The sequence below is a fragment of the Sciurus carolinensis genome, chromosome 10, assembly GCF_902686445.1.
Source record: "Sciurus carolinensis chromosome 10, mSciCar1.2, whole genome shotgun sequence".
Classification (NCBI taxonomy): domain Eukaryota; kingdom Metazoa; phylum Chordata; class Mammalia; order Rodentia; family Sciuridae; genus Sciurus; species Sciurus carolinensis.
Genome location: NC_062222.1, coordinates 79,735,538 through 79,749,481, shown reverse-complemented (window position 1 = coordinate 79,749,481; position 13,944 = coordinate 79,735,538). Strand labels below are relative to the sequence as shown.

Genomic DNA, 13,944 nt, shown 5'->3' with positions numbered 1-13,944 from the left:
TGTGCACCATTGCACCCAGCTGTATATAATTTTTAATAACTTTCCTTTACCAACATGACATTTAAAAAACCATAAACAAAAGGTATAAAAACAAAAGCAATGAGAGGATTGAATTATCGGTGGTTCTTAACTGGAGTACACATTAAAAATACTTATACCTGAGTTCTACTTTGTGAAGATTCTGAGATCACACACACACACACACACACACACACACACACACACACCATACCTACCCCTCCACACCCAAACACACAGGTGATTCTGATGCATACTGGTAGGCAAATTCTCAGCATAAAGTTCCACAAGTATATGCAGAGCAACCAGCTGGGCGTTGCCTACAAGGCACAGAGGGCAATAAAGAGCAGATCTTCTCAGGGGACACCTGAACTGTTGCAGTCACTGTCATTAGCGTTTGTGGACTGTGGGCAGTCTGAAGCCTGGCCCTCCGAACAGGATTGCTCCACAAGGCGGAAGGCCTCCAGAAACTCATTGATGTCGATGTGGCCATCCTTGTTGAAATCAATGCTCCGGGCAAGGTCACAGATGCAGTCATCTGTGATGTCGATGTTCATATGAGAGCTGAACAGCTTCCATGTCTGTCTGAACTCATCCAGGGAGATGAACCCTTACCAGAGGAAAGAAGTCGCTTCAGTGAGTCAGGCAAGTTGTCAGTGTTCCTTTCCTCTGACATTCTTGCAAGGACACCTGCTCCCCTACTGTTAATCCAAGACACCCACGACCTTGTATCTAGTCTAAACTCCCAAGGGGATCATAGGAAACCACTGAACCAGGAGGAGTTCTTAACAGGGAGAAATTTTGCTCCCCTACCTCCCCCACCGGGGACATTTGACAATGTCTGGAAACATTTTGCTGCCACGACCGAGGTAGAAGTGGGATGCTACTGGCATCTAGTAGATAAAACCCAGGGATGTTGCTAAACATCCGACAACACACAAGATGAACTCCTCCAAAAAGACTTATCCAGCCCAAAATGTCAATAGTACCACTAAAGAGAAACCCCTGCATCAAATCATCCCTAATATATACTAACTTATTCTGTTTAAAAAGAGTCCTTAAGGCTAGGCATGGTGGCACATGCCTGTAATCCCAGTGGCTCTCAAGGCCGAGGCAGTAGATCACAAGCTCAAAAGCAGCCTCAGTAATTTAGCAAGGTCCTAAGCAACTCAGCAAGACCCTGTCTGAAAATAAAAAGGACTGGGGATGTGGCTCAGGGGTTAAGCACCCCTGAGTTCAATCCCAGTCACACAAAACAAAACAAAACAACAAAACAAAACAAAAACTCTTAAATTGGGCCTGGTGGTATGCATCTGCAGCCCAAGCTACAGAGGAGGTTGAGGGTTAAGCTTAGGAGTTCAAGGTCAACTTGTGCAACATAGCATGATCCTGCAAAAAAAAAAAAAAAAAAAAGAGCTGGGCACAGTGGCACACACCTGTAATCCCAACTGCTCAACAGGCTGAGAGGCAGGAGGATCACAAGTTTGAGGCCGGCCTCAGCAATTTAGTAAGATCTTGTCTCAAAATAAAAAACAAAAAGGTCAGGGGATCTAGCCCAGTGGTAGAGCACCCCTGGCTTCAATTCCCAGTATCAAAACAAAGAAAAGGAAAAAATAAAGCGTTTGGATCCATATATCATAGAATCATACATCTACAGTCGGCTGATTTGTTGTTGTTTTTGCAGTGCTGAGGATCAAACCCAGGGCTGTGCACGTGTTAGGCAAGTGTTTACCATTGAGTATATTCCCAGACCAGGTCAATTTTTTCCCCCCTAGTATACAACCTCTAGTACTTTGAACCCAGGTCCTCTACCACTGAACTATATCCCAAACCCTTTATAAAATTTTATTTTGAAACAGGGTCTCACTAAATTGCCCTTGTTGGCCTTCAGCTTGCAATCCTCCTGCCTCAGCTTCCCAAGTAGCTGTCATTACAGACCTGAGCCACTATGCTGGGCGTGATTGATATTTTATAAGGGTTCTAAGATTATTTGGTGGGAAAAGAATCATTTTTGCAACAATGATGGGGACATAATTATATATCTACAAGCAAAAGAATGAAGTTAGACCCCTACCTCACTATATATAAAAATTAACTCAACATGGACTCAAATGTAAGATCCCAACCTATAAAACTCTTAAAACACTGTTGTAAATATTTGTGACCTTGGATTATGAAACAATTTCTTAGATATGACACCAAAAGCACAAAACAACAAAAGAAAAAAATAAACTAGACATTTTCAAAATTCAAAACTTTTGTGCATCAAAGGACAAAACCAAGAAAATGAAGACAATATACAGAATCAGAGTACATATTCACAGAGCATCTAGCCAATAATGCCCTACCCTAGTATCAAGAATACATAAACTGTATTTGAATAGATATATCTCCAAAGGAGATAGACAAATGCCAATAATCATATAAAAATGTTCAGCATCATTGATTATTAAGGAAATGCAAATTAAAATCATATGTAGTTCTTCAGACTTAGCAGGGGAACCATAGTAAAAATTTAAAAGACAAAAATGAAAAATAATACATGTTGGAGAGGATGTAGAGAATTGGAACTCTCACACTCTTGGTAGGAATGTAAAATGGTATAGCCATTTTACACTCTTGTGGAAAAAAGTTTTTGACAGTCCTCAAAATTTAAACAGAATTGCCATGTGATCCAATAATTGCACTCCAAGACACAAGAGAACTAAAAATACGTTCACATAGTTACACATGAATGTTTGTATCAGTGTTATTCACAATAGCCAAAAAGGGGTAATAATCCCAAAGTCTATAAACTGATGACTGAATAAGCAAATTATGGTACATCCAAATCTGAAAAAAGAATAAAGAACTGATACTGCTTGAAAACATGCTAAATGAAAGAACAGAGCATACTAATAGCTACATATGATATGATTCCATTTATAATAAATGTCCAAAATAAGCAAGTCCGTAAAGATAGAAAGTAGACTAATGGCTACCAGGGGATGGGGGAGGAGGGATAGAGAGTGGGGATGACTGCTAATGGCTACAGGTTTTCTTTTGGGGGTGATGAAAATGTTCCAAAATTAAATAGTGGTGGTGGTTACACAACCTAGTGAATATACCAGAAACCATGGTGCTGTGCCCTTTAAATATGGTATGTGAACGATACTTTAAAAAAATTAATGGTATTGTGAAGTATTTGGACCATTGGGGGAACAGGGTGAAGGTATACAGCACCTTCCTGTACATTTTTTTTGTAAATTCCTATGAACTTATAATTATTTCAAAATTAAAAGTTAAAAAATACTTTGGGAGTGATATTACAAAAGCCTTTTTGTTCTAGACACTCTTCATTACTTTGTGACAATCTTTAATGGAACTATAAAAGATTTCACATCTTCTAGCAACTTCTTCCTACGAGAAGCTGTCATTCAGTTTGTCTTCATTCTTCGTTGTCCCACTCATTTTTAAATGAACTTCCTCTCCTTTCTCCCTCCCGACCCTCTCTCTCTATATATATATCTCTTTATCTCTCCCTCTCTCTTTTCTTTTCTTCCTCTTTCCCATTTCCTGGGACTCAATATGTTGCCCAGACTAGCCCCAAAGTCCTGGACTCAAACCAATCCTCCTGCCTCAGCCTCTCAAATAGCTACACAGACTTCTTCTATTGCTCAAGTACTTTTCTAGTGTCTACCATTTATAAACATTAATACTACTTACGTTACTCCTAAAATTTTTGAGTGAAGATGAATCAGGAATTAATTGGGAAGGAGACTAAAAGGTTCAAGGTAAAATACTGGAGGTGCAACAAAAGTGAAAGTATAATGAAGGTTTTTACCTGAGTGATCGCTGTCTATGATCCTAAAAATGGTCTCCAGATTGGATCGGTTTCGATACAGGGTTTCCAGCAAACTTGACTGTATGTTCTGTAAGAAAAAACTCATATCCCTCTATGCCCTGTGTTTAAGCTTGTCCTAACATATAATTAACACATAATAAACTCTGACAATCGCACACCCTTAAAAAAAAATAAATATATTTTACCATTCCACAAACCCCTCAACCCCTTTTGGCCTTCCAAATAATCTAGTGGTTAAGAAGTACATAGCCCATTATGACAGTGTTCTAAAATTGGCTGCAGGGACCATTGCACAGACTTGCAAAGGCAGTCCACCCTCCATATTCAACCATTAGCCTCCATAGATTCAACCAACCATGGATCAAAAATACTGGAGAAAACTGTCTGTACTAAACGTGTACAAACTGTCATCATTCTCTAAGCAGAATAACAACTATTCACATTTTATTAGGTATGATAAGTAATCTAGAGATGATTTAAAGTATACAGGAAGACAAGCATAGGTTATGTGCAAGTAGTGTACCATTTCTTAAGGGGTACTTGAGCATCCACAGATTTTGGTATCCACAGGGGATCCTGGAACCAAATCCCCACAGATACTGAGGGAGGACTCTGTATAATTCAAAACCATTGAATTGTATACTTTGGATGAATTATATCATGTGAAAATTATAATAAAGCTATTTTCAAAATAATACCTCACCTACTTTATATATTCATCAAGTATTCATTGACTAAATACTTTTTTAAATAGGGGAAGCAGCAAGGTGTTGAGGAAACAAAATGGACCTTAATGTCTATGAGTTTGTTTTTGTTTTGTTTTGTTTTTTTGGATACTGAGGATTGAACTCAGGGTCACTGGACCACTGAGTCACATCCCCAGCCCTATGTTGTATTTATTTAGAGACAGGGTCTCACTGAGTTGCTTAGAGCCTCACTTTTGCTGAGGCTGGCTTTGAACTTGAGATCCTCCTGTCTCAGCCTCCCGAGCTGCTGGGATTACAGTTGTGCGCCACTGCACCTGGGTTTTTTTGTTTTGTTTTGATGCTGGGGATCAAACCAAGGCTTTGAGCAGGCTAAGTACATGATCTAGCACAGCTACACCCCAAATTTGAGTCACAGCTTCAAAATTATGTGACCTCTGTGCTTCCCTAGGTCTTTGTAGAGCTAATAGAGCTGATGATACCTACCTCTTAGATGGTTCTGAGGATTATTTGAGGATTAACTGAGAAAATATATGTAAACCACTTAACAAAGTGACATAGAAATGCAGCAAATACTTTCTCTTATTTCTAACTATCCTGCCTTTTTGGTTCTAAATAGTTGGCTGTTTCTGATTCAAAGTTTTCTGAAAGGGGTTTCATCGTCCACAATATGCTCTCATCCACCTTATCCATGATTACCTCATGGCTCAGTTGTTCTTTGGCCAAGTCCTCCAACCAGGACCTGTACTCCAGTACATTATCCATTGAGGTGTTCACCAGCTGTGACCACAGCATCCGCCATGGCAATCCCAGATGCAACACAGACTCCACAGCTGCCGCCCAGTCATTCAGGGTGATTAAACCTACAGGAAAGAGCTAACTTATTGACTTGTCACCTGGAAGTCTCGTTTCCTACCCAATGGCACATACATTTTTATCCTGACAGTCTCATACTACCTGTAGGTAATAGAAATAATGGGTATTGTCAGTTTTTGTTGTTGGTTGTGGCAGTGTTGGCTGGAAACTAGACTTGCCTAAGAAAATACAGAACGGCCAGTAATGAATTTCATACAGACAACATAATATAAGTATGAACCAAATATTGCATAAATTATTTGTTGTCTATCTGCCAAAAATTTGAACTTTATGCATCCTAAATTTTCACTTATTAAATCTGGCAATGCAACTGGAAACTACACAAAGCTTTTAAAACAATATTCATAAAATACTGTACAAATACAGCATTAGTTGTTTAAAAAATCAAATTTCTTGATTTCTTAGAATATATTATTCACTGAAACTCTTAGGAGACTACAATATGTATAGATGAAAAGATATGAATCTATAAATGTTACTGCTAGTTTTAATAAAGATATGGGTAATCAAATTTGGTTGGACAGTCCATTGAGTTGAACAAAGACAAAATTTCTAGCTTGGAAAATAGAACATGGAACAGATAAGCACAGATTCAACAAGAAAAAGGCAAGTAATTGATCTTTTGCTAGTCTTAGACACACTCTTGTAACTTCCTCTACTGTGTTTTTGTTTGTTCGTTTGTTTGTTTTTTGCTTAATTCTGGCCTTGTCATCCTTGCCTTGACCTTATTTATTTTCATCATCTCCATCTCCATTGGGCCAAGTTCATATTCTGTTAAAAATTTAGAATTTAAAAATTTAGAAAAAAAATGAGACAGTAAGTTGAATGAGAAGAAGAAGGGTCGTTGAGGTCTTTCAGAAATTCAACACATAACTTATTTGCTAACTATTGTGAGACACATGAATCTTGTGCTTTATTCTTACCAGTTTTATCGGCATCATGCTTCTTAAATTCATCAAGGAGGTCTGAGGAATGAGCAAATAGCTTTTCCCGCAGAGCTCTGAGAGCTGACTCCTCTACTCTGCTAATCCTGGGACAGACGATCAAAACAAATATTTTTAAAAGTTGGAAAACAAGAAATAGTTACAGATTTTACTACATTGCTCCTTTCTCTGAATATTGCAACCTCTCAAGGACTCGGGTTTGAGACTCTTGTTTTTTGTTTTATTTTCTGATACTGGGGATTGAACCCAGAGGCCCTCTACCATTGAGCTACATACCCAGCCCTTTTTATTTTGAGATAGGGTCTTACTAAGTTGCCCACACTAGTCTTGAGCTTGTGGTTCTCCGGCTTCAGATTCCAAAACCACTGGGATTACTGGCATTTACCACTGTACTAGGCAAGAGCTGTTTTTGAGGGAAAATTTCCATCTCTCATTCTTCCCACTACTTCCCATTCTTCCCTGTTGTACACAAATAGGGTTCCAAACTGCTATCTTTCCCAGTTTAGGACAGTAGTCGGATCAGTTCTGGAGGAAGATCACCTCTGTAGTAAAGTTGTCTAAAAAGCCTATGCCATGGTTTCTCCATCTGTAAAACAGGCATAAGTATGGTACCTATCCATAGAATTACTGAGAAGATTAAATGAGTGAATTCACATACAGCATTCAGAGAAAGCCTGGCTCATTGAAATCACTCAGCAAATGGTAGTCATCATAATATTTATGCTCACCTTATATTTTATTATGTTAAGCAGTCAGAAGGCAAGATTTATCAATAGTAAATAACACTAATTTAACTTTCTCATTCTTACTGGGTCAATAGAGTAATGTTGGGCAGAATGTTTGGCCCAAAGTCATTGTTCAATAAATCTTTACAGTTGAATGAACAAGAATGTAAGAAGAGATAAAAATTAAAGTACTTTATTTGTAATGTCTCATTGAGGGACCAGTCATTCTATAAATAATAACCAACTACCTATCTTTTTAAGTGCCAAAGTTTAAAAAAAATTTAATCATGTTTGATGAAAATGTTCATTGCAATTTAAGCTAATTAACAGTTGGTAAATGGCCTTCATAGATCCTTAAAAAAATGGGAACCACCTAAAACTCATCCCAAATTTCATGGGTATGTGAGCATATGCACTTTTCCTGGAGCAAGTTTATTGTTTGATCAGAGACTGACAGAAGTGTGGGACCTCTGAAAAGTTTCGGAACCACAAGTTAGGCAAGGTAATTAAACTGTTTCCTGTAAACTGCAAACTGCAGTCAGCGATAGCTATGCAGGGATGGAGTATAAGGCAAAGTTCTCTGTCCCTACCATCAGGTAGCATGTATTAAGCCCTGCAAACTCTACCTGGATTTCCTTCCTAACCCCTCAACACCCACTAAAGTAGGTACGATTATTATGCTATCATGCCGTCATCTTGACAGCTGGACTCCAGGCTGGCTATGCTATTATCATGAGAAGTGGATTTAAACAAAAAGTAAATGGGTTCTGAATGAAGGTTTCTCTAAGAAAAGAAAGTGAAAGATTTTGGGCATTGAGACATCCATTATAGCTGCTCAGATATTTCTCTTTAATTTCTAAGTTAACCACTGTGCTCCAGATAGTTGGTGTCATTGAGTAAGTAACCTCTGGGGAAATCAGGTGATATTGCATTTATGTAATGCAATCAATGAATATTTCAAAGAGTTCTTGAACTACCTTATTAAAACAGGCTATTTATAGGATTCCCTGCAGTGACTCTTTACGGTGAGGACACCTAAGGAATCATGGTGTTCCAGTGCTAGGGACCACCTCTGGAGATGATAATTTGGTAAGGTTGGGTGAGGCTCAGGTTGCTGATTTTTTTTATAAACCTCCACAGATGATTTTGCTGCATAGTACATTTGATTCTCACTTGATCAGTTTAGATTTTTACATAACAAGTCAGGCACAGTAGCACATGTCTATAGTCTCAGCAATTCAGGAGGCTGAGGCAGGAGAAATGAGTTAGAGGCAGCCTCAGCAACTTAGCAAGACGCTGTCTCAAAAAATAATAATTTTTTTGATGACACTTTTTCCTTTAATTAGTGCATTATATTTACACATTATAGTAGGGTTCGTTGTGAATATTCATACTTGCTCATAACATAATTTCTTCCCTAGTACTTCCCCTTTCTCTTCCCTTTACCCTTCCCCTCAATCCACTTCCTCTACTCTGCTGTTCTCCCTTCTGTTTTTGAAGCACTTCCTTTTATATGAGGCTGACCTGTATTTACTCAAGAGTTATTTAAAATAATCCAATTCTACAGTTTTCATGGAAGGTAAATGCTAAATATTAATGTGTTCTCTATCCACTTGATTTATGCTAACTTTGTCCATTTTGATTTTTAATTTAGTTAGGATGAATAATTAAAGAAGCTTGTTTGGTAGAATAAAATTGTATCTATTAGCATCTTATGTACTCCAAGGACCTCTGCTCTGTGGCAGGCAATACTGCATAGTCATTAAACAGGCGATTTCTGAAATAAGACTGTCTGGGTCACTACAGGTCTGCTGATTTAACCTCTGGTTCCTTAGAGATCTCATCTGTTGAACTGAAATTAATAAAAATATCTACTTCTATATTTACTGTGAGACAATATACATAAATTCTTTATAATACTTAATGTACAGTAAGTTCTCATCTAAGGCTATCGTTCAGAATCATCTCCACAGATGATATTTAATATTACAATGCTTCCTTCCCAGAAAGAAAGGGGTATCTTTAACTAATGTATGCACTAAAATCTATCTGCCAAATCCCCAGATAAGGAAAGAACCTTTTGTTGTGGTTTATGGTGGTGGTGGGGTAATACAAACCTTTATGGATGAGAGAAGTTGAAGAGTAACCTTAGAAAGACTTAGTGGCCTAATATAGGACTTACTCAAGATGAACCCATTGAGAATTTCTGCAGAAAGCAAACTTATTGCTCCCATGAATGATGAGTAGTTATGGATATTAAGAGTATGTGAAGGAGAAGGAAGAAACCTGCTATGGTTTAGATATAGTTTGTTCTCCAAAGGTTCAGGTGTTAGAAGCTTGGTCCTTAGCGTGGTGGTAAGACCTTGGGGAAGTGGGGCTTCATGCAGGTTTTTAGGTCATTGGGGGAGTGTCCTCAGAAGGGATAAAGGTAGTTTTCATTTGGGACTTGAATTAGTTCTTATGAGAGAGTCATTATAAAAGAAGCGAAGCTGTCTCCTCCCTCTTGCTCTGGTTTCCTGTCTTGAGATGTGATCTTTCCCTCTTATTCTCATTCCCTCCATGACACCTTCTACTATTACACCCTCACTGGAGGCTGAACCACTGGGACTGCCTGACCTTGGACTTTCAGCCTCTAAACTGTGTGGTAATAAACCTCTTTTCTTCATAAGTCACTCACCTCAGGTACTTCATTATAGTAACCAAAAAAATGGAGTTCTATAAGACCTTGGCTATAATGTCTATTCTACAGCTTAATGCTGACATAACTAAATTCTGAATTCTCACATTGAATTTGGATAAATGTAAATGCATTTGGCATCTCAAAGTTTCTCTAAACACTGTAATTTTTTTTTCTAAAATCATTCATTGAAATGTCTTGCCTTTGCCTCATGGTGAGCATGTGGGTTGCCTTGTTAGCTTGATACTGCACAATATGTGGGCTCAGGGATGGCCCCAGTTTGACATAGGCCCCTCTGTTACTGCCAACTTCATAGTAGTTGGAGGCAGAAAAGATGGTTAACACCTGAATCAAAACAGAAGAGAAATAGCATTCATGTTCACTGAAGAACCCTTTAACCTCAACCCCATGTGGCCAACCCAATGTCAGGGCTGCTGTTCCTTCTTGTACTGGTCTATGGACCTTCTTCTTTTCTTTCTTTCTTTCTTTTTTAACTAGGGCATGAACTGTGACTCAAGGCATAGACACTTGAATTTAAAAAGGACATCTACAAAGTGTTTTCACATTTTGCTCCAAATAAAAATGATATAGTTCAGAGAAAACATTTCATTTGGTTCAACTTAAGGGCAGTCTGGGTCTGATGAGCTGGAATGGCCATTACAACTAGCAGGCAAAACGGTTTATGAAACTGCTGTGCTGCCTCAAAGCTACCACAGACTTCTGTGCCTCCTCTGAAAGAGGTTTCCATTTTCAATGCCTTGGGAGATGCTAGACATGGTATCTCTTCCTGGAGATTAACAAAGAATATAGGAAATCAAAGGTTCTCAGAAGGTTCTTGCTACAAAAAACTCTTATATAACCATTTAAGCAAACATTTCATCCTTAGTAGATCTCAGCTACCCCACTCCATGTAAATGTCTTATTCTCCTATAAAGTTAGTGTTCCTAGGAATACAGAATTCCATTCTAGTGGCATTAGGCTAGAAAAACTATTGTAGGATTTGGGGATACACAAAGATGTTAGGACATTTAATTCTACTCCTGAGAAAATGAATGATTCTGAGTCCCCATCTGGAACAGTGAAGAAATCTAATTACTATTAGGTTGCTTGAGATATGACAGTAAGCCTTAAAGAATAAAGATGTGAAGCTGGACGTTGTGGCTCATCCCTGTAACCCCAGCTACCTGGGAGGATCCCTAATTTAAGGCCAGTACGGAAAACTTAGCAAAACCCTGTCTCCAATTAAAAAATAAATAAATAAAGTGTTTGAAATGTAGCTCAGTGTGCAAGGTCCTGGGTTCAATTCCTAGTATCATCAAAAAAAAAAAAAAAGAAAAAGAAAAAAAAAAGAAGGTATAAAAGTCAAGGATAAATGACTATAAAGGACCCACTTGCTTTGATCAAGTGGGTAACAAATACAAGTCATAGTCCAGGCCTAGGAGGAGCTCTTTGGACTCCTTTTGTGACACACAAAAGTACTGCTGCAGAGGGTTGGCCTACCTTACGGTTGTGGCAGAATTCATAGCCTTCAGGTTTGCATTCATGGGAGCGGATCAGAAGTTGCAGGTTGTATTTCTGCAACAACTGTTCTGTCACATCGGGCCCAAAATAACAGCCTCCTCCTCTCACAGTGTTTGCTTTGCAGCCCTCCTGAGTCATGGGATCACTCCACAGGATGTCCACAACCTGGCATGACCAAGAGATAGCTATTCATTCAGTCAGTCATGTGAAAGCAGAAGGAGGAGAGAGAGGAGGAAAATATTTAAATAAAAATTCATGAATACATTTTTGAAACATCAGTATTTGACATATAGTTACATTTTGGACTCCTAAGATTTCAGAAGGTTTACTCACAAATGATTATAAATGCCTATTGGTCAAAAAGTATATACCCACTTTCTTGAAAATGAATCTTATGTGAAACATCAATGTGTAAAAGCAGCTTTGATTACAGTCAGTTATTTAAGTCAGAACCAGTGTTCCATCCAGTCTCCTAAACACTGTCCCGAGACAGAAGTCCTGGAACTGGCAAGATAGATTCATGCAGCATTTACAATACCCACATGTGGTCCTAGGAAAGTACAACCAACATTTTATTCCTTGAAGTAATTTAAGAATTTAAAAAGTAATCTGCAGGAGAGTTGAGCAATTTTTCCTGCAGTTTAGATTGCATCCTATTGTTAATACTCAGGAAAATACTGATTGCCAGTCTCATCCAATTCAGGTGAAATAATTGAGTATTTTGGTTGTTGAGATCTAATTTATTCCGAACAAGCTTTTAAGAAAAAAAATGCAAATGATTTATAAATACTAGCACATTATTATTGAGTGTTGTTTTGTGAAAGGAAAGAGCTTCGTTTTAATATTTCAATTCTAAATTAGTATTGATGCCTGAATGGATGTCTGGGATTATGTACCTAAACTTACCATCTCTCTCTGAGGCTTCTAGCTTCAGAGTCAGTTGCAACTCCCCTTTCTCACCACTCTTCATTCAATCAATCAGCCAGTTCTGCTAATTTTACCTCTTGATTCTGAATTCTTTTCTTTGTTGAGTGAATCATATGAAATGGAGGTTTTGTAGGTCAAAAATGATTGAATCCTAGCAAGATCATGTAGTTTAATAACACTACTTACTGCCCAAGATCACCACCTCCCACAGTCTCTTTCTTTTCAGTTCTGGGCAGGGCCTTGCACATGCTAGGCAAGCGCTCTACCACTGAGCTACAGCAGTCTTTTAAGGAACCTTGCTGCCAGGTCTTGCCCCCATGAAATGCACCCTTCACCTGAATGCCTGTTCATGAGTTTTAGCACACACTGTGCCAAACTGAGTAGTGCCCACTGGATATCCACCATCCCCTTTTTCTTCCAATATAACACAATGATTGTGTCTGGGATGATAATGAGTCCAACTAAATACTCCTTTTTCTAGTCTCTCTTGCAGCTGGGAGGAGGACATGTGACGAAGTTCTAGAGCATTTGGAAAGCTCTTACTTGCCTGATAAGGACAGAGGTTACTGCCTAGCTCTTCTGTCCTTGAGCTGTAGCAGTCATCTTACTGACACATACAAACTAGCATTAATAGCATCCAATAAATTGTAGCTTACCTTCTTACCCCATTGATGCTAAGTCACTAAACCAAGTGTTCCCGGGCAAGAAAGCTCACTCGCTACATCTTCCCGTCCTTTAAGAAACTCTAAAGCATAGGAATCATTAGGCAAATACTAACGTTCTTCTGGCATTTTCTAACCCCAGAGAGAGAGAAAGGCCCAAAAGTATACCATGAATTTACATGGAAGGAGGAGATGCAGGCTGTTATTTAAAACCCTTGGTCCCACCCAATGGCAGTCCAATTCTAGGAAACCCACCTGCTTCCACTCCTCCCGCGTGGGCTCCGGCCGCTCTCCCGCGACATCGTCTGCTTTTGAGGTCAAGAGCAAGGGCTCCTCCTTCTCCAGGATGACTGGGAAGGCGGCTTGCTGCTGGCACCGCTCCAGCTCCAGGCCCACAGAGTGCTGCACCTGCCAGGACGACTCCTTCCGTTCAAGGGGGGTGCCGCAGGGGATGCTGGAGGACCGGCTGGTTTTGTGGGCCTTGTCAGAGCGGAGGTGAAAAGGCGAAGAGGGGAGAGAGCGGCTTTGGGGAAGAAACCACGGGGTGGGTGCCTGTGCAGAGCTCGTCTGGTTGACTTTTCTCTTCTCCTCTGCCTGTTTCTCATTTTCCTTTCTCATTTTGTACCTCAGGGTGGAAACAATCTAAACATGTCCAAAAAAGATAGAGATAATGAAACCGTCGATCCTTTTTGAGGACCACGTTGGCATCCAGGTCAGTCCTCCACGCTGGGGTCCACAGACAAATTGCTGGTCTGTGCACTGTTTGCCCCTGGCCTGGAATAAGACGGGTACAGACCTTGAGAGGAAGCCCTAGAAATTTTTATAGCAATTTGATATTACCATGGCATTCAAACACATGATCAGTGGGCTCATATTTTTCTTTTGCATTGAATTTTTAATAATTCCTATGTGCTGTATTTTACAAAATTATTGATCTGTGACTAATTGGGAAATTATAAAACCTGGAAAATTTGAGAAACACTAATCTAGGTCATCATTTCTCTAAAGAACCTAGTGATTTTTAGAAAGGGTAAATCTTCACAAAG

The 13,944-nt window shown here is 39.1% G+C and overlaps 1 protein-coding gene across 1 annotated transcript in view; it reads right to left on the bottom strand.

Annotated features, from left to right (window-relative positions):
• Positions 1-374: 374 nt before the first annotated feature.
• The window catches only part of Ppef2 (protein phosphatase with EF-hand domain 2), a 30,330-nt gene continuing 16,760 nt past the window's right edge, over positions 375-13,944 (bottom strand). Inside the window, exons 10-16 of the mRNA XM_047566024.1 lie at positions 13,154-13,540; positions 11,289-11,474; positions 9,991-10,133; positions 6,366-6,472; positions 5,266-5,429; positions 3,842-3,929; positions 375-628 (exon numbers count right to left, since the gene is read on the bottom strand). Of these exons, the coding sequence (XP_047421980.1) occupies positions 375-628; positions 3,842-3,929; positions 5,266-5,429; positions 6,366-6,472; positions 9,991-10,133; positions 11,289-11,474; positions 13,154-13,540 (1,329 nt within the window). The remainder of the gene's footprint in view (positions 629-3,841; positions 3,930-5,265; positions 5,430-6,365; positions 6,473-9,990; positions 10,134-11,288; positions 11,475-13,153; positions 13,541-13,944) is intronic.